General features: G+C 42.1%; 1 protein-coding gene across 1 annotated transcript in view; it reads left to right on the top strand.

Annotated features, from left to right (window-relative positions):
* The first annotated feature begins 3,502 nt into the window (after positions 1-3,502).
* LOC136879055 (glutathione S-transferase) overlaps positions 3,503-21,442 on the top strand; it is a 29,002-nt gene continuing 11,062 nt past the window's right edge. Inside the window, exon 1 of the mRNA XM_067152793.2 lies at positions 3,503-3,692. Coding sequence (XP_067008894.2) covers positions 3,557-3,692 — 136 coding nt within the window. The 5' untranslated portion in view covers positions 3,503-3,556. The remainder of the gene's footprint in view (positions 3,693-21,442) is intronic.

Genomic DNA, 21,442 nt, shown 5'->3' with positions numbered 1-21,442 from the left:
GATCCTTGAACGTTAAAACCCTATCCAATTTTTTCCCCCGTATATGATAGGCTGAGACCTGGTAAAGGTCATGTATTTACATTTACTAACATTCAAAGACAACTTATTAACATCACACCAAGAAATGACATTATTAATGTCCTTTTGCAACTCGTCTTGGTCGTGGTGGTCGCTAATGTATTTGTAAAATTTCAAATTCAAATTTCAATAAAATTTCAAATAATAATAATAATAATAATAATAATAATAATAATAATAATAATAATAATAATAATAATAATAATAATAATAATAATAAAGGTCCGCCTCTGTGGTGTAGTGGTTAGTGTGATTAGCTGCCACCCCTGGAGGCCCGGTTTCGATTCCCGGCTCTGCCACGAAATTTGAAAAGTGGTATGAGGGCTGGTACAGCGTCCACTCAGCCTCGGGAGGTCAACTGAGTAGAGTTGGGTTCGATTCCCACCTCAGCCATCCTGGAAGTGGGTTTTCCATGGTTTCCACTTCTCTTCCAGGCAAATGCCGGGATGGTACCTAACTTAAGGCCACGGCCGCTTCCTTCCCTTTTCCTTGTCTATCCCTTCCAATCTTCCCATCCCCCACCAAGGCCCCTGTTCAGCATAGCAGGTGAGGCCGCCTGGGCGAGGTACTGGTCATCCTCCCCAGTTGTATCCCCGACCCAATGTCTGACGCTTCAGGACTCTGCCCTCGAGGCGGTAGAGGTGGGATCCCCCGCGGAGTCCGAGGGAAAAACCAACCGTGGAGGGTAAACAGAGTAAGTAAGTAAGTAAGTAATAATAAAGATATACAACTCAGTTAAAAAACCTGAAGCACTATACGCCTCGGATTGGAGACAGATCACTTAAACGGAAACGGGAGTCTCGGGAGTTTTATCACTGACATGTTCAGTGGCTACACAATGACATTCTCAGCCTTGCTCTCTCAATGAAAGTCATTAACAACTGGCTTAGTGAAATAGAAAAAGACATTCAGGAAATTGGCATCACACAGGAAACAGTTCAAGATCGACTGCAGTTCAAGAAAGCAGTCAACAACCATCATTTTACTGAGAAAATAAATCCCAGGACCAATGGACTGAAGAACGGAGCCCACACATGTGCAGGCGACTCATCGCCCCATTTTACTCTGGCCCTGTCCGGCTCAATGGTTAGCGTACTGGCCTTTGGTCACAAGGGTCCCGGGTTCGATTCCCGGCAGGGTGGGGAATTTTAACCATCATAGATTAATTTCCCTGGCACTGGGGCTGGGTGTATGTGTCGTCTTCATCACGACGCGTAGGTCGCCTAGGGTGTCAAATCAAAAGACCTGCACCTGGCGAGCCGAACATGTCCTCGGACACTCCCGGCACTAAAAGCCATACGCCATTTCACCTCTGGCCCTACTAGGTGGCAGAGTAAAGTAAACATTTTGTGGGCAACAACAAATGCGCCACCGGACATGCAGGACATGGAATGTCCAGTGAACGTTTACGTCTGCCGGGTCTGAACGCGAGACCGAGACTCTACCACTGATCCACAGGGGATAGACAGGAGTTTTGAGTTGACTATTCTTTTTTCCCTTTAGTGACATTTTTTCAGGTAGTGAATTTCATTTAAAAGGCGGGGGTCGTTTGTATTGGAGAGAGTGGCAGGAGGAGTGGCACACATTGCCTATTGCCGATAAGAAGTGCATTCTGGCCTACGTCACCGGAGATAATGATGGGTGTGTTCACAATCCTCTTCAAGTCTTCCTGTCGGACAACTCAGAAAGCGCCATTTTGCTATGGGCAGATCTCGACATCTTTTCACCCACCTCCACGCGGGAGTTTGCTCATTATTGTTCAATTGACTTTGTAGTCTGGTTCGAAACCGCCGTGAACGTTCTATCGCTTCGCATTCTCGAATTCACTGCTTCGTCTGCCGCGCGAGCGCCAATTCGTTCGAGTGGCTTAGACGGCTGACGCGCTGGCCTTCTGACCCCAACTTGGCAGGGTTCGATCCTCGTTCAGTCCGGTGGTATTTAAGGTGCTCTAATACGTCAGCCTCATGTCGGTAGATTTACTGGCACGTAAAATAACTCCTGACTAAACTCCGGCACCTCGGCGTTTCCGAAAATCTTAAAAGTAATCAGCGAGTTGTAAAGCCAATAACGTAATTCGATCGAGCCTCAACTTTCCCCACCCGCTGATGCCACTCGCTCCACCTAAAGGTGACCTTGGGTTCACTGACCCCTCGGCTGCCCATCATGCCCTGTAACGTCGATCGATGGCACCCTGTTACTGTACCGGTATTATATTTATTTATTTGAAAAAATCTTTAATTACATTACATGCTGTGAACATGGGATTTTCCTTAATCTGAATTATGACTCTTTATCCAGTTGTAGGGGTAAGGTGCTTGCCTCTTACCCGGAGGCCCCGGTTTCGACTCCCGGCCAGATCAAGGATTTTTAACTTGATCTGAGGGCTGGTTCGAGATCCAGTCAGCCTACGTGATTACAGTTGAGGAGCTATCTGACGATGAGATGGCGGCCCCGGTCTAGACAGTGAAGAATAACGGTCGAGAGGATTCGTCGTGCTGACCACACGGCACCTCGTAATCTGCAGGCCTCCGGGGCTGTTGCGCCTCTGCAACCTCTGCTTACCGTAATTCACACAAATATAATGGAAACTCACTGCAAACAGTCTGCTTGTCAGATGAGATCCTTACGTCATATTTCTCAATCAGATCGGCCACTTTTATGACTCCGGCTTTAGAACTGCGAGTGAACCAGGTGCAATGCCGGCGATCGAGGTGAAGAATACGCTCCCTTAGAGGAAAATATGTAAGAGCTCCGACGCTTCGAAGAATGAAGTTATCGACGATAAAAACCTCCCCAGCCTCGCATCTTCCGACCTGTTCACGGGAGGTCAAAGCGAGGAGCCTGAAGCTCCTGTTGTCCACTTTAGTCGCTTCTTACAAGCAGGGATTTCTACCGCTCCCAGCCATAAGGGGTGTGGCGAGAAATTTTCCTATCTCATTTTTTATCATCTGTTATTTTATTTTGGAAAATAAAATGAAAATCCACAGCCTGATTCCAGACATTCGACCGGATCAGGAAGGGAATAAATGGAGCACCCATCTGGAGGCGAGGATAGGAATTGTGCCGGCAGCCGAAGCCTGTAGCACTCCTCTGAGGCAATGATTAATGACTGACAGATGAAATGATTTTAGAGAGTGTTGCTGGAATGAAAGATAGTAGGGAAAACCGGAGTACCCGGAGAAAAACCTGTCACACCTCCGATTTGTCCAGCACAAATCTCACGTGGAGTGACCGGAATTTGAACCACGGAGCTCAGCGGTGAGTGGCCTGAGTCATGGAGGCTTCCAGGACATTTTGGAGACCCTCATAAAATCAAAGGGGCAGTGGAAAACGCGATGTTACATCATCTCCTGAGTAGTATTGGACTTCGTCACCCATTTGATAGCTATCAGCAGATGTGCCAGTCATGGTGATCGCCCAAACAAGCCAGGTATAAGAAGACAAGCGTTGCTCAGCTCACCGCTACAGAGGAAGCAGCATGGCTCCTAAGTACGTTCTCAACTACTTCGATGTCTGGGGCACGGCGGAACCCATAAGACTGATCTTGCACTATGCTAAGGTGGAATTCACAGACAACCGAGTGAAGAAAGAAGACTGGCCAGCAATGAAGCCTAGTAAGTAAATTAATGATATTGAAAGTTGCATTTCCTTTAATAGAAGGTGCCTGAGAATCTCGCAGTTGGGCCAGGGGTCTAACAAATGTAACACGGAGCCACTAAAATCTAAAACCTATAAATAACTTACAATGGAATTGTTCGTAAGATTATCAAAAAATGATGTTTAATAGGTTTCTGTGACCACTTACATGTTCGTACTTAATTGATTTCATTTTTCAGTAACTCCAGAACTACACTCTGCAGCCTATACAAAATCACTCAATCACTACTGACCTGTCCGACTCGTTGGCTGAATGGTCAGCGTACTGACCTTCGGTTCAGAGGGTCTCGGGTTCGATTCCCGGCCGGGTCGGGGATTTTAACCTTCATTGGTTAATTCCAATGGCCCGGGGGCTGGGTATTTGTGCTGTCCCCAACATCCCTGCAACTCACACACCACACATAACACTATCCTCCACCACAATAACACGCAGTTACCTACATATGGCAGATGCCGCCCACCCTCATCGGAGGGTCTGCCTTACAAGGGCTGCACTCGGCTAGAAATAGCCACACGAAATTAAAAACTACTGACCTGCATTTAGGGCAGTCGTCCAGGTGGCACATCCGCTATCTGTTGTTTTCCTAGCCTTTTCATGATTTTAAAGAAATTGGAGATTTATTGAACATCTCCCTTGGTAAGCTATTCCAATTCCTAACTCCCCTGCCTATAAACGAAAATTTGCCCCAATTTGTCCTCTTGAGTTACAACTTTATCTTCATATTGTGATCTTTCCTACTTTTAAAGACACCACTGAAACCTATTCGTCTACTGATGTCATTCCACGCCATCTCTCCACTGACAGCTCGGAACATACCACTTAGTCGAGCAGCTCGTCTCCTTTCTCCCAAGTCTTCCAAGCCCAAACTCTGCAACATTTGTGTAACGCTACTCTTTTGTCGGAAATCACCCAGAACAAATCGAGCTGCTTTTCTTTGGATTTTTTCTAGTTCGCTAACAGTGGCGGCTGGTGCAGAAAATCAATTGTGTGCTGTAACCCATCCCCCCTCCCCACAAAAAAAAATATTGAAAAACATACCGGTATGCGGTTTTCAAGAGGCTCTCCACTGAATTCTCCACACTGAACAAACACGCAAACAAGCCCAACACATATACCCATTCCTCATTTAAAAAATCTATAAAAGTATGTAATTAAACACACAATAACACCTGCAATGGCAAAATATTCACGAACTCAAACACTTGATGTGAGCGCGCAAAAATATAACTTCCCAATGTTACCAAAATCATTGAAATAAAACCAGCAACGTCGTAATGCAAAATGTTATGTTTTTATAGTGTAATTTATAAACTAGACATTTTTATTAAAGAAAATCACAATAGGTCTATCTTGTCCTTATTTTGACAACATAAAAGTACTATTATTTTTGTTCATCGATTTACAAAGGTGGCTATGGAATAGGAAAGTTGGGTATTAAAAGACCTGGCGGGAACAGCTCTATAGTATTTTGTTTCCCCGTTTGCTTTGAGCGATCGCCTCTTAAATATTACCGCTGAGTAAAGAGGGTGAAACCTGCCACGTTCTCATTTCGGTCGTAATGTAGTGCTGCCTCTCTGTGGTCGAGCGCAGAATCGCTGTGAAGTGATGTCGCACGCGCAAACGGCAAAATGCTTAGACATAGACACTCTCTCTGAGCTGTGATCGCACGTTACCTGGTTGTGAGGGGAGTTGAATAATTACCTATTCTTTGGATGACGTAGTTTTCAATGAACTCTATTTGATTGCAGATAATATTTTAAAAGTAATTTATTTTTCAAACAGGCAATGTGCTGCAGCACTTCAGCATACGGCCGCCCCTGTTCGCGAATCAAGTAATCCTGGTGAGGGTCCCACATACTGGACACATACTCATATAGCTGGGGTCTATCCAGAGACTTATATGCCCTCTCCTTTACATCCTTACTAAAACCCCTGAACACCCTCATCAATTAAGTAGGACAAAAGAACTATGATAGAAGGTGTTATTGGTATTGTTTACAATCGCTGAAGATTTGAGGATTGTATTTCTAATAGTTTAGGAGAAAATGCTCCTTATATGGCAAACAAGTAAACTTGTGGGAAACAAGGCTCAGAGTCTAATGGAGTCGAGCACCATAAGAGGGATCTCCTCATCTAGCCTTCTTTGTCGGGCTTGCCTCTCACAATCATTTTCTTTCCTTTCAGCATTCATTTTCCTCTCGACATCATAGCAGTGACCATGTATTTTACGCGCATCACTCCCATCTTCTGCAGCAAATCAGACTTTATCATCTTACCTTTGTTCAACACAGCAATAGCATCACATACTCCAAAATAAAGAGTATAAATATCCAAAAACACATGTTTGGAGATTCTGGACCAAATTCCATTATTTACACTCGCATTTTGACTTTGAAGTCCTTTGTGTGTCGCTTGTCATTAACTGACATAGGTCAATTTTCAACATTCATTACACAATACAGTGGACCCTTGATTCTCCGGTTTTGGAGGGAGCATGGAAAAGAAACCACAAACACGGGAAAATGGAAAATCCGGGAACGAATGAAAACCATCAACAATTTGGCTAAACATTAAAAAAAACATGTAATATGTATAATTATAATCTTACAAACACTCCTAAACCAAACCAAACTACAGCCCTAATGGGTCTTCGCCTACCAACCGACCGCCGCTCAGCCCGAAGGCCTGCAGATTACGAGGTGACGCATGGTCAGTGTGACGATTCCCTCGGCCGTTATTCCTGGCTCTCCAAACCGGGGTCACTATCTCACCGTCAGATAGCTCCTCAATTAAAGGTAATCACGTATGCTGAGTGCACCTGGAACCAACCCTCAGGTCCAGGTAAAAATGCCTGACCTGGCCGGGAATCGAAAACGGGTCCTCTAGTGAGAGGCAGGCAAGTTAGACCGCGGGGCCGGCTTCAAACATTATTACTGTTAGGCCAGTTAAAAATCTCGGAACTTTGCATTCAGTCTTCGTCAGTTTCCAGCAAAAAATTATTTCAGTTCAGCATCTAACAACGCCAAGCCAAACAACGATCGACCACAAGCAGTCGTTAATTCTCTAATCTATTCAAATAAAGCGCCGGCCCCGTGGTGTAGGGGTAGCGTGCCTGCCTCATACCCGGAGGGCCCGGGTTCGATTCCCGGCCAGGTCATGGATTTTTACCTGGACCTGAGGGCTGGTTCGAGGTCCACACAGCCTACGTGGTTACAATTGAGGAGCTATCTGACGGTGAGATGGCGGCCCCGGTCTAGAAAGCCAAGAATAACGGCCGAGAGGATTCGTCGTGCTGACCACACGACACCTCGTAATCTGCAGGCCTTCAGACAGAGCAGCGGTCGCTTGGTAGGCCAAGGCCCTTCAAGGGCTGTAGTGCCATGGGGTTGGTGGGTTAAAATAAAGCAGATTAGATACAAAAATGGCCAACATCCCTTCTTTTCCTTAATCTTCAATTGTAATTTGGTCACCGATGGACTGTTCAGTTGTACCGCCCAAAATTAGGCCTACATTGACTTTTAAAGGTTATGTTGAACTGTGAGAATATGGTTTTGAATGTAAGTATCAATTCCCAAAAGTTCTCAAATGCATTATATTCAATTCTGCCCGTCACTAATCACAATCAAATTGGAAAGAGAAAAAATATAATCAAAAGTTAAGAAATGTCGGTTATTCGTGACGTTGAGGTCAGCTCGCTGGGTAAGTCTATACGAGTGGGAAATGATATAAACTTTTTAAATATAATGTTGCGCAGATGAAACGACTGGTTTTTATGGCATTTTAACACAAAAACATACAATTCCCAGTCTTATATTAGGATCAAAACAGTAATAGGCAATCCCAAGACCTCCCATGGCTTTATGTATGTGAATCCCCTTACTCACGACAGTTATAAACTCAGCTACAAGAGAGACCAGTCACCTCCCTTGCATCGCTGAAAAGTAAACTCACAATACAAAATAATCTGAGAGAAAATCTCATATAGCGACCACTCGCGGGTTAAGGCCAATTACTTTTCTGTGTGGTTAGAAATTGACAGTTTACAAAAGGAGTTGACTGAAGTTCAAGAAAGCAGTACCTCGTATATGTGTCAACAAATTCGTACATAGGTGAAAATCGAGTGCGCTGTTGATGGTGAATACTCTCTCCAGAAGCCGGAGAACTTAATGCTTGAACAGTGGAACGGCCTCCTACTAATGTTTTCGGCCATGAAGAAACTTGCTACAGCGCTACTTTTGGGTCACCGTACGCCTGCAAGCAGATGTTTTCTATAATGAACGTTGTGAAGTCAACAGTTAGAAATAGAAACAGTCTTGGTTCAGACCTAAGAGCTTCTTGTGTGTTATTGAAGATAACAAAAATGACATGGCTACTAAGATTCAGCAACAAGTTTCACACTATGGTTGAGAACGATATTGAATATTCTACTTAAAGTCCTTTTGCAATATTAATATTTTGGATTTCTATATCTATTAATATTTAATGACGAAGGGTGTTACAATGGACGCTTATTATTTTTACAAATAATGTTGGGTACCGGTATTCTTAAAACTTACATAGTTAAAAATATATTTTTGCGGATTGGCAAAATACAACCATGGAACTTACAACCAAATGTATTACTGTATTTTACAACATTATATGTAACTATGTTACCTACGGCTTCGCTCGCGAGGATTTCGTAAGTTGATAAAAATTAATTGTTTCTCGGTACTGCACTAAGACATTATCTAAAAATCCCTAAAGTATAAAAACTCGCCGAATAATTCCATTTCATATACAGCAGAACCTCTTTGTAAACCACATTTGTGGCATTGCCTTTTGTGGCTATGATGACGAAGCTACTGGCAGAGCTAAATCTGGAACATGCGACGTGGGACTCTACATGTGAGAAACAGTCAATAAAAGGGGGTTCCTTATTTCTAAAGGAGATTACAAATACCAATTTTCACGCCTGTAACATGAGATATACTGTAGATATACTCATTTTAAAAACTGCCCCACGCCTTGGATGAGAGTTCATCGTTGAGGCCTTCGCTTCACAGAGTTCCGGTTTCGATTGCAGGCTGGCTCGGATATTTTAATCGCGTGTGATTAATTCTTCTGGCTCGAGGACAGGTAGTTTGTGTTTTTCCCAACACACCACATTACCAACCGCAACAGGAATACGCAATAGTAATTACATCCCTACACATAGGGTTGGCGTCAGGAAGAGCATCCAGTCGTAAACCAGCGTCAAATCCACATGTGTGACACAGTTCGCACCTGCGACCCCACAGCTGTAGGAAAACCGGTAGAAGAAAAGAAGATACTCATTTTAAAATATCACCCGCTTTAAAAAAGTTCACCCCCTTAAGTGGAGTTTCCAGAAAAAGTGCGTTAATTTATTTTTAAAAAAAGATACCAAGTACGGCCTACCAATTTTAACGTCTGTAACATCTTCCGTTTCTGAGATATATGTATTCTCATATAAATAATTGAACTCCTTCCTCACTTCTTTTCAACCCTCATCCTTTAAGTGGATTTTCTGAAAACAAAAATTTGTGTTCTTTTATCTTAAAGAAGATTCCAAATACCAAATTTTATGTCTGTAACATATTAGGTTTTTGTGATATACTGTAGATATTCTCGCATACTGGAGATGATGTTGCCATGGTTACGGCAGTTCGCTTCTTTATCCCATTCCTAGAGCAGGGATAGTGTGGTGCCAATATCTCAATAACAGTTGGTTTTAGTGCCTTAAAACATAGTTTTTGTGACTGTATGGCTCTCCGAGTTTTGTTCTGTTGGTCAAGGGGCTTAAAATGAGTTTGTCCCGTCCTTGTACGACAAATTCTATATTTCGCTTATATTAGCCTAGTATTTTTATATCTCCCCACGGCGCCCCCTCTAGTTGTTTTGAAAATAAAATATGCCCTATAACGCTCAGGGATAACGTATCTCTCTCTTAGTAAAATAAAAATTTTTAGAATTGGTGCAGTAGTTCCTGAGATTAGCCATTACATACAAACAAACTCTATCTCCTTATATAATAGTATAGATAGATAACGTATTATGAAGCATAATTCGGAATTAACGATAGAAATCGGGGATGGGGTGGTGGTGGGGGGGTTGGGGGTTTGTAGCCATTCCAAAGAAAACAACAAGTGTCACAGTAGACAGTTGAGAATAATAAACCGTACCGATACTTAAAATGGCACACTAGTTGGAAAAGGTTCAAGATCCCTGGACTATACAGGGCTCTGAGGGAAGTGCCGAAGACCTGTTCGACAATACACTCGAAAAAAGTTAATAAATAAATATCTAACCCTGAACAAGCACGAACATTTGACGATACTCTTTCGTCTTCAAGTACAGCTGTCTCCTTCCAAAGGTCGTGGCTACTCTCTGCTTTATGATTTCCAATAATAATAGGCTACAACTAAAATGGTCGCTGATCGCTTTTCCAGTACAGTAATATTACTTGCTCTAATTATGTCAATGATGGGATGTTAACGCCAAGATCCATAGGTATGCCATAGCCATCCTTTCGTGAGACTGAGTTTATTGAAAAACACTTGCTCGAGAATTTAGTGTTGATGAGACTGAAAATTCTGGATGGTTGATCCGGGAAATCATTTTTTCAAGGAACGGCATTTTTACGTGATTTAATTAAGAAGTTCGCAGGATCACGCAATTTGAACTAATAATCCGAGAAAACGTAGTATACGGGAACAAATAATCAAGATTTCATTGTATTTTGTTGCCACATGGAAGCGCTTCCAACTCCCAATGAAGCTCATCCGGGAAATCGCGACCCTCGTCCTCCAAGGCTCCATCAAGATCCTGAGGCACCACCTCTACATCTAATTTTGAATTTTCTTTAAGTAATAGATATCTACAGAAAAGTGATATGTTTTACCTTTCCTTAGCGGCAGTCTGTAAATACAGGAGGTCTTTCCAAAATAAATGGAAATTATATATATATATTACCTTTTATAGCAATTAAATTTCATTCACTGTTCCAATAAATTGGAGTATTTTTCAGCCGATCCATGCAACGTTTTGCTTGTGCTAGAGAAGCCTCGGTTATAATAATTTATTAGATTACAACAAAGACAAAAGTTTGCGAACAAAATTTAATCACGAACTGTTTAAATAAATTTTGAAAAAATATCAGAACGCACAACTGATAAGCTTTAATTAAGTTCACATTAAGAGAGCTCGTTCAGAACTGGGTTGACTGTTACTGAACCAACTTCTTATTTAAACACTGTTGTGGAATAAATGTGTGACATAACACGATATCAGGTGCACTAAATATCAACTAATTGTAATTTATTGACAATTACAGGTTTTACGCGCAGATACATGTTCACAGTGCCAGCTCACATGACACAGAAAGAACCATTAAAACCAACGAAACTGAACACTTATAAACAGAACTAAAAACTATATCTACTAAGCGGCCCATACATGGGCGGATACCAGTCTCTGTGCAAGACACCACCCCTGAACTAAATCTACTAAGCTGTCACTAACATGGGCGGATACCAGTCTCCGTGCAAGGCACCACCCCTAAACTAAATCTACTAAGCTGTCACTAACAGGGGCGGATGACCGGTCCACACGTAATGGCCAGTCCTACAACCCAATATCTTACCACTAACTAGGTGGCCCCCCACACGGGCGGATACCAGTCTCCGTGCAAGGCACCACCCCTAAACTAAATCTACTAAGCTGCCACTAACAGGGGCGGATGACCGGTCCACACGTAATGGCCAATCCTACAACCCTATATCTTACCACTAACTAGGTGGCCCCCCACACGGGCGGATACCAGTCTCCGTGCAAGGCACCACCCCTAAACTAAATCTACTAAGCTGCCACTAACAGGGGCGGATGACCGGTGCACATGTAATAGCCAACACTACACTAACTAGGTGGCCCCACACGGGTGGGTACCAGTCTCCGTGCAAGGCACCACCCCTAAACTAAATCTACTAAGCTGTCACTAACAGGGGCGGATGACTGGTCCACATGTAATGGCCAACCCTACAACCCTATACCTTACCATAACTAGGTGGCCGCCACACGGGCGGATACCAGTCTCCATGCAAGGCACCACCCGTAAACTAAATCTACTAAGCTGTCACTAACAGGGGCGGACGACCGGTCCTCATGTAATGGCCAATCCTACAACCCTATATCTTACCATAACCATAACTAGGTGGCCCCCCACACGGGCGGATACCAGTCTCCATGCAAGGCACCACCCCTAAACTAAATCTACTAAGCTGCCACTAACAGGGGCGGGTGACCGGTGCACATGTAATGGCCAACACTACACTAACTAGGTGGCCCCACACGGGCGGGTACCAGTCTCCGTGCAAGGCACCACCCCTAAACTAAATCTACTAAGCTGTCACTAACAGGGGCGGATGACTGGTCCACATTTATGCTTGCTTGATGCTTGTTGTTTTAAGGGGCCTAACATCGAAGGTCATCGGCCCAGGTCCACATTTAATGGCCAACCCTACAACCCTATATCTTACCACTAACTAGGTGGCCGCCACACGGGCGGATACCAGTCTCCGTGCAAGGTACCACCTCTAAACTGAACCTACTAAGCTGTCACTAACAGGAGCGGATGACCGGTCCACACGTAATGGCCAATCCTACAACCCTATATCTTACCATAACTAGGTGGCCCCCCACACGGGCGGATACCAGTCTCCGTGCAAGGCACCATCCCTAAACTAAATCTACTAAGCTGCCACTAACAGGAGCGGATGACCGGTGCACATGTAATGGCCAATCCTACAACCCTATATCTTACCATAACTAGGTGGCCCCCCACACGGGCAGATACCAGTCTCCGTGCAAGGTACCACCCCCTAAACTAAATCTACTAAGCTGCCGCTAACATGGGCGGATGACCAGACCACATGTAATGGCTAACCCTACAACCCTATATCTTACCACTAACTAGGTGGCCCCCACACGGGCGGATACCAGTCTCCGTGCAAGGCACCACCCCTAAACTAAATCTACTAAGCTGCCGCTAACATGGGCGGATGACCAGACCACACGTTAGGGCACCCCTCACATGTGCCATTTCCATATTTGAATGATATAAAATACATTTATTTTCGTCATTTTTTCTCTTAAAGCTGTATTTTTATACACTCCCATTAACCACCAGATTATTCCTCTCATTTCCCTTTTGGTTAACATATGTGTCCTTATAGTCATATTTTCACTTATTTTACAAAATTCTATTAGTGTTCTTTTGCTGTTACATTCTGACCTTATTATTTGTCTTTCTGTATCTTTCACACTCTGAACTACTTTCTTATACAATCTCCTGTCATCCCGTGATACATTACTTACCCAGTATGATCCTATTTCTATGTATTCTAGAAGCTTCTTCACCCCATCCACCCAGTAGCCTTCGTTTAGATGTTTCATTTGGTGCTGATAAGCTATGCCTAAAATTTCACCACCTCCCCTCGTCTTTAATCTCAACCAATACTTGACTATTCGTTTCGCAATATCAGACCGTATACTCACCCCTTCACACATCATTCTTACTCCACTATTTGAAGTACGGTTTGGCGATCCCACAATTTTTTGGCAAATTTACTAACGATTAACTCTAATGCTACAATTCCATGATCTATTTCCCAAGTTTCTGATCCATACAATACCTTAGCTTTAAGTACTGAATTAAATACGTTTTTCTGAACTTTGTATTCTATGTTAGGCATCTTTTCATCCAACATTTTGATACTAGCCAAGGCACTTATTCCCCTCATTTTTGCTCTTTTTATTTGATTTGATGTATTTGATCTGACCATCTACCATTGCTTCTTATAATCGTCCCTAAGTATTTGATTTTTTAACCACTTCTAACTTTGTCTTACCCATCCACCACTGTTCACTCTTAGAAAGCTTTACACCCCTTTTACAAACCATTACTCTGGATTTCTGTGGGTTAACCTTTAAATACCACTCTTTACAGTCGTTTCCTATCTCATTAATACTATTTTGCATCTTGTTGGGTGTTAATGATATCGTCCGCAACATCTTGATACTCGAGACATGGATAAGCTCCTTTCTCAAATTCCGAGTGGAAAATATGATTAATAAACAATGAAAATAATATGGGGGACAGTTTACACCCTCGTTTAAGACCCACTTTAGAAGTTATCTATCCCACTACTACACCATTTTTTGACAATACATTTAAATTCCAAATATATGTTATCATTTGCTCTTATAATTTTCGTTGATACTCCGATCTGCTCCAACTTGTGGATGATAGCTCTTCTACTCACCGAATCGAACGCTTTTTCTAAATCGATTACAGTAATGTACATCTTGCCTCTTTTCTTCTTCATATATTTATCTATTATTGTTTTAACTACCATTATATTGTCATTTATCCTCATTCGCTTTCTGAATCCTGCTTGAAATCTCGACAGGATCGAGCACTCCTCCGCCCAATTCATTAACCTTTTTGCCAATATCCCTGTGTAAATCTTACTTAAAGGATCTAGCAACGTCTATAGTTACTTGGGTTAGATCTTTCTCCACGTTTCTTATATACAGGACAGATGATTCCTTCTTGCTATGATTTAGGGAATATTGCTCCCTCAAAAATCTTCTTAAATCTTTTCACTACACTTGTTAGAATAAAGCTGTTTTTGCCTGCTTTCATCCAGAATTCATTGTTTATACCTGAAATTGCTATTGATTTCCTCTTCCTCCCTTTTTCTAACATTTCCTTAACTTCGTCGGCTGAAATTTCCTTATCTAAATCAGGCAGGGTGCACTCCAATCCTCTCGAGACTCCCATCTTCTGTACATCATGTTTCCAACGATCTTCTTCTTCTTCTTCTTTTTTTTTTTTGCTAGTTGCTTTACGTCGCACCGACACAGATAGGTCTTATGGCGACGATATGACAGGGAAGGGTTAGGAGTGAGAAGGAAGCGGCCGTGGCCTTAATTAAGGTACAGCCCCAGCATTTGGCTGGTGTGAAAATGGGAAACCACGGAAAACCATTTTCAGGGCTGCCGACAGTGTCCAACGATCTTCACCACTTAACAGTTTACTAAAGTATTCTATCCATTCTGTATGACTTATATGTACCTGTGTTATATTTTTCTGTCTACAAATTTGATTTATTCTATGCCATACTTTCTTAACATCATTATTCATAGCATCTCTGCTTAAGTTGTCAGTCTGTTTCTTCTGCCACAAATCTTTAGTTATTATAAATAATTCTTTGTACTCTTCTCTTTTACTACAGAATGCAATTCTTGTTTCGTGCCCACCTATTTTTCTGTAAGTGTCTAGTGCTTTCATTACTTCTGCCATTTTTCGTCTGCATTCTTCATTGTAACACCCACTATTTCTTTGTATTCTTACGTCCCGAGCCCGCATCTTATATCCTGCCATCAGTATTGAGTTTTCTGTTAGCTTTATCGCCTCGTCTATTTTATTTTCTTCAATCGCGATCTTAATTCCTGTCTTAATAATTTCAAAAGTCCTCTCGTCGAAATATTCCTTGAATTCTGTGCTAAGGTCTTCTCTCCATATAAACTTGGACACTGATCTCTCTTTAATATTACCTTGATAATTCCCCCCACTATTCTCTTCTTTGCTTACCATATTTATAATTATGGGTAAGTGATGCGATTCCCCCCAAAATTTAATATTTATCCTTTTAATGAGTGGTAATGCCTCCTTAGAACATACTACTAGATCAATAGCACTACCACCCGTTTCTGTTATAAACGTTAAATTACCCCTTTCATCTCCTGGCCACCACCCATTTAAAATATAGGGTTCTTCTGTTCCACATAATTCTAATAGTTTTTCGCCATAGTTATTATAACCTTTTCTCCGTCTGGAATTGAACACCCTGAACAAACAAACGAGAATATTATTGATTAAAATGGGGACTGCCGAACTATGATAAGAGTATATTGTGTTCAAATCTCTTCCTGTAATAAAATAGGATTGTTCTCGCCTATTGCACACGAACCAGTATTAATGGCACTGATAGTCTCCTCCAATGCGATATTACTTGGCTCGAGAGTGTCAACATCCCTGGGACGTGGTTCCTTCCTTTTCTGCCAACCGTTATTATTTAGAATATAATCCAAACGGAACAATAAAGCATATCAGGCACTATCAGTCTTCAAGTGATAATTAGCTCAGGAGCTGATGGCTGTAAGTAGCTGGGATAGGCAGGGAATACGTTCGGGAATGCATCCTCTCTCAGTTTCGGCCCGGAGAAGTACGTATTATTTACTTGATCAGGGCTAAAGTGCTCCCTACAAGTAACACTATGTACACCAGGTGTCCGCGATATTGTAAGCGATCAAACAAAGTGGGCGTTGTGGTGAAGCAAGTGCAGAGGCTGCGGGAATAAATACCGTTTGACAGTTTTCTTAATTACGGAATCACTCAAAGATGCATCATGTCTGTTTAAAAGGACATAAAATACAAGATACAGGTTGCATACTGTACTTACATACTGTGTAAAGACGGAACATTAACGCACTTCCAGTAATTAGAAAAGAAATCACAATACATTGCCATTAAACAAATTTAGCCCTACTTCCAGAGAATGAAAATATAGAACAGAAAACCTTGAACAAAATAATATAACAACATCGAGACATAATTCATATAACTTTAATAATAATAATAATAATAATAATAATAATAATAATTAGAACCAAGATCCTTAAATCGGTTGCAAATTTCGAACCTGTGAATGACAGATTGTCTATACTCACAATTAAATGCGCAAACAAAACCTACGCCCTAGTTAACGCACATGCTCCTACAAATGATAAGAACAAGTCTGATTCAGACGAAGTTGATAATTTCTGGGACCTACTGGATGAAAAATTAAACAAAATCCCCAAACACCATGTCAAGCTTCTTTTGGGTGACTTCAATGCCCAACTAGGTCGTGAACAGAAGTACAAGAAAGTTATAGGAAATTACCCTGCTCACAAAAGAACCAATCCCAACGGCAAAAGACTGGTGTCCATTTGCGAAAATCACAACCTGCAGGTCATGTCGACCCACTTTCGCCATCTACCCAGAAAGCAAATGACTTGGCGTTCTCCCGTCCAAGCTCTCGAAGAGTTCCAAATTGATCATGTTGCAATCTCCGGGAGAAACAGCCCTCAGATTATGAATGTCAAGGTAAAGAAAGGCATCAATGTGGCCTCAGATCATTATATGTCTCTTATCAAATTCAAACCAATTCCCGCAAACACAAGGAAGATAACCAAACAGATCACACGCTTCAACAATGATAAACTTCGGCAAAGGGTCGAGGAGTTCCAGGAGAAGGCTAGACCAAATGACTGTGACTTTAACAACGCCAAAAGTCTCCTTGTTGAGGCTGCCAAAGACGTTGCAGAAATCAAAAGAAGCAAAAAGCATGCCTGGTGGAATGGTACCTGCGAATCAGTCCTCCAAGAAAGACTCAGTGCGTGGAAACAGTACTACTCTACAAAATCAGAAAATGATTGGGAAACCTACAAAACCCAACATGCCCAAGCAGCTAGGGTGTTCAGAACTGAGAAACGTAAATACGAAAAATCTCTCATTGAAAAGATAGAACAAAACTTTAGAAAGAATGAAAGCGGAGAGTACTACAGAGCCTTCAAACGCAAACTCACTGGCTATAAACCACCATCTCTATGCTTTGAGCGAAAAGACGCCACACTGGCGACGTCAAATGAAGAAAATTGCAGCATTCTGGCAGATTACTTCAAGAATTTACTTAATTGCTCTAAACCGCAAAGCGCCATTGAGACCAAGGAACCCTTACTCAGGTACCCAGATTCCAGACCACCCGACAGAGATGAAATCAAGCGCCACATTCCCCGTCTCAAAAATAACAAAGCGCCGAGGGAAGACTCAGTAGTAGCAGAACTATGGAAATATGCCCCAGAGGAATCACTTGATATCTTGCAAAAGCAAATAGAAGAAATTTGGATCAAGGAGACCCTACCCGAAGATTGGAAAATAGCTTTGATCCATTCATTACACAAAAAAGGCAGCATGAAGAACATCAACAACTGCAGAGGAATATCTTTGCTACTCGTGACTTACAAAATTCTATCACTTGCCACCAAGATACGTCACTATGAAACAGTTCTGAAGCCAGTAGTTCTATATGCAGCTGAAACCCTGTCTCTAAATGCCAACAAAGGACTACTTGAAGAACTGGAGAAAAGAGAACGCAAAATTATGAGAGGAATCTTGGGATCAAAGTACAGAAATGGAATCCATCAAAAGAGATCCAACAAGGAAGTCTACAGCAAAATAGAGAAAATTACCGACACAATCAGAAAAAGACGGGCACGATTTTACGGTCATCTGAAAAGATTGGACGGAAGAAATTTAACTAAATAAATCTTTCACTTTTTTAAATTCAAACCCCAAAACCACAATTTCCTGGTTTAGAAATACCAAGGAAGACCTGCAAATGCTACATATCTCAGCTGAAGACGCCCTAAACAGAGATCTCTTCCGCAAGAAAATATTGACGAACGGGCTAAACCGAGACGGGCAACCGAAGAGAAGACACGGTGCCCCTTGGACAGAGGAGCGTAAGCAGGCCCACTCACAAAGAATGAGGGAAATTTGGGCTCTAAAGAAGGCCAAGTTCAGTGTCATATGCAACAAGACTTAACGTGGTCCTTGATGGCCCCATCGAATTATATATATATACATAATAATATTAATATAATTGCTAGTCTCTTTCCACTTACCTGGATTTGGCATTTTGTATGGATTCAGCTCAATTTTACAGCCGGATGCCCTTCGTGATACGAACCCTAGGCGCCCTACTGTTGCGTGTGTTTGTGGTAGTTTGTAGAGTGTTCTGTTGTGTGTAGATGAAGAACATTGTCCAGCCCCGATTGTCGACTAGCCAACCAGCCAAGGAGCCGGATCCTGGCTCAGTCCTGTGGTCAGCCTTTACTGGCATGTAAAAGAACTCCTGTGGGACAACATTCCGGCACCTCAGCGTATTCGAAAAGTACTTATTAGGATGTGAAACTAATAATTTACGAAAAATAAGTATTCTAGAGCCGTGGAGTACAAGGTTCGAAGTGAGCAATGGTGTTATAAAGTATCCAACGATAATAATAATAATAATAATAATAATAATAATAATAATAATAATAAAAGAACAGGAAGTTATAGAAAAAATTTGAAATAATTGTTTAAAAAGAGGACAGTGTTAACGATCTTAGGCTAATTCACTTTTTGGGCGAAGGTTACGGTAATCCCTTGTGTTGCACCACTCAGACACGGTTTATCGCTGTGATTTGATAGGACAAGGCTACAACTGCGAAGGAAGTGGCATTAATTAAGGCACAGCAACCCCCGTATTTGCCTGATATGAAAATGGGAACCACGGAAAACCAGCTATCAGAGCTGTCGGCAGTGGGATTAGAACTCACTATATCCGGAATGCAAGCTGACAGCTATATGCTGCGAGCCACGAAGCCAACTCGCTCAGTAGTAGTAGTGATGTAGGACTGAAAGCCCTAATATTACTCCGTATCGGTGGCAGAGGGGATGACGTGACTAGGAAATTCAGAACACTGTCGGTGAAGCGTTGGACATGGCATCTTGTACCATCGTTGTTCTCTATATATTTATTTTCAAAATGCCGGGGAATTGTGCTCTATATGATACCATTTAATAATAAATAGTGTTATTGCTTTTTCGTCCAACCAACTACTTTTCGGAGAAGCTGAGGTGCCGGAATTTTGTCTCTCCATAGTTCCTTTACAGGCTGGTAAATCTACTGACACAAGGGTAACGTACTTCAACACCTTCAAATGCCAAATAAGTGCTTTAGCGTCTGAGCCACTCAGTCAGGCAGGATACCGTTTATCGTGTTTGGGTGTTTCATCAGTTCCTACAAGAAAATAAAAGTAAGCCTAATGTGCACGTGCTACACAGGCAACGTAATTATGTTAATCGCCCAAAACTGTCTACCTACTTTAGTAAAAAAACTTGCTTGAAAAATGATATATCCTTTGTGTTTCCTATTAAATTTATGCAATTTCATGCCGCACACATCGAGAGCATAATTTATTCGATCGAATCTGTTAAAAGTAATGTTCTATTAGCGGAAGAAATTATATGGATGGCGCTTAATCTATGGTATCGCTATTTCGCGTTGGCACCACTCAGAGCGCTGTATAGTCTTCTTGCTAGCTCGGGCATGCAGCTAGCCATGGTCCCGTTTGGCCTGGCTCTTCTCACCTCCCCGGTTACAGCCTATCACATCTCGAGGACACTGACGACAAAGTGCCATTGCAGCAGGAACATCACCTGGAATATTGAAACCTTAAACTAAAGAACATCCTCTTAAGAGCAACTCAACTAACTAAATACTGCAATAAATGAAAATATGCAATGCATTATAGTAAAAATTACTAAAAATAAAAAATGGGATCACGTAATAAATAATAAGCTTATATGTTTTCCTTATAGCTCTGGACCGTTATTCCGTATCATGCGCGTTCAGCAGGTAGTTTCGGCAGGGGACCTTGACTCTCGATAAAGAAGTACTGAGCTGGCAGGGAATGTCATAATCTGGCGGCATCACCACAAATGATCTATTAATTTTATTTCTGTGCTGCACAGGAACAGAAAGAAGGGGCACGAAAAGATCGAAAGAAATAGTGTTAGCTTAAAAAAGTAATAATTTGAGAAAACTACAAGTTAAATTATTTGAGAAGAGTAAAGGAAAGATCGCCAGTTGCAGACTTAGAGACTGGCTCTTTGTGAGCGGCTCAGAGCACCGGCTGGCGCGTCCTCAGTTCTCTCCTGTAGCATGTCCGACTATTAGCCCTTGGTTTCTGGAATGGCGTGTGGATGTCCGACGCTAAGGAAGCGACCGTGACCTTGCAAAAGTAAGTGGCTGCGTGGTTTGGGTCACGTATTCGGGAGATAGTGCGTTCGAACCCCACTGTCGGAAGCCCTGAAGATGGTATCAGTATATTCTTATTTTCCTCCAGATCTACAGTAATTATTACCTTACTGATCCATGCCTAAAGATGGTTTTCCGTTTCCACACCAGTAACATGCCGGGGCTGTATCGTATTGACGCCACGGATGCTTCATTCCCATTCCCTTTGCAGTGGTCACCATAAGACCTATCACTGCCCGTGTGACGTAAAACCAATATTAAATTAGTAAATAATAACCTTAACAAGGCTCTAACATGGCATTTATCTAGGGTTGAAATGAAAAGCCACGAAAACCAAGTTGAGGATGATCGACGGAGGCTGTGTGTCGAGAACAGAGCTATAACATGTTTGGTTATGTGTATTGACAATCTGGTTATTTCCATTGCAATTTTGATCTCTACAGTCAACATTTAGCAACAGATAAACAAGATTTATTATTTTGTTGGACTCCTCGGCTGAGTGGTCACCGTTGAGACCTTCGTTTCAGATGGTCACCGGTTCGATTCCCGACCGGGTCGAGGATTTTAACGCGTCTCATTAATTCTTCTGACTCAGGAATTGGGTGTTTGTGTTTGTACGAACACTTTCCTCTTCATATTCACACAACACATTACACTACCAAACACGCAATAGTGATTACATCCCTCCATGTAGGGTTAACATCAGAAAGGGCATCCGGCTGTAAAACAGGGCCAG

The sequence above is a fragment of the Anabrus simplex genome, chromosome 8, assembly GCF_040414725.1.
Source record: "Anabrus simplex isolate iqAnaSimp1 chromosome 8, ASM4041472v1, whole genome shotgun sequence".
Taxonomy (NCBI): Eukaryota; Metazoa; Arthropoda; class Insecta; order Orthoptera; family Tettigoniidae; genus Anabrus; species Anabrus simplex.
This window is presented reverse-complemented; position numbering and strand designations above follow the sequence as displayed.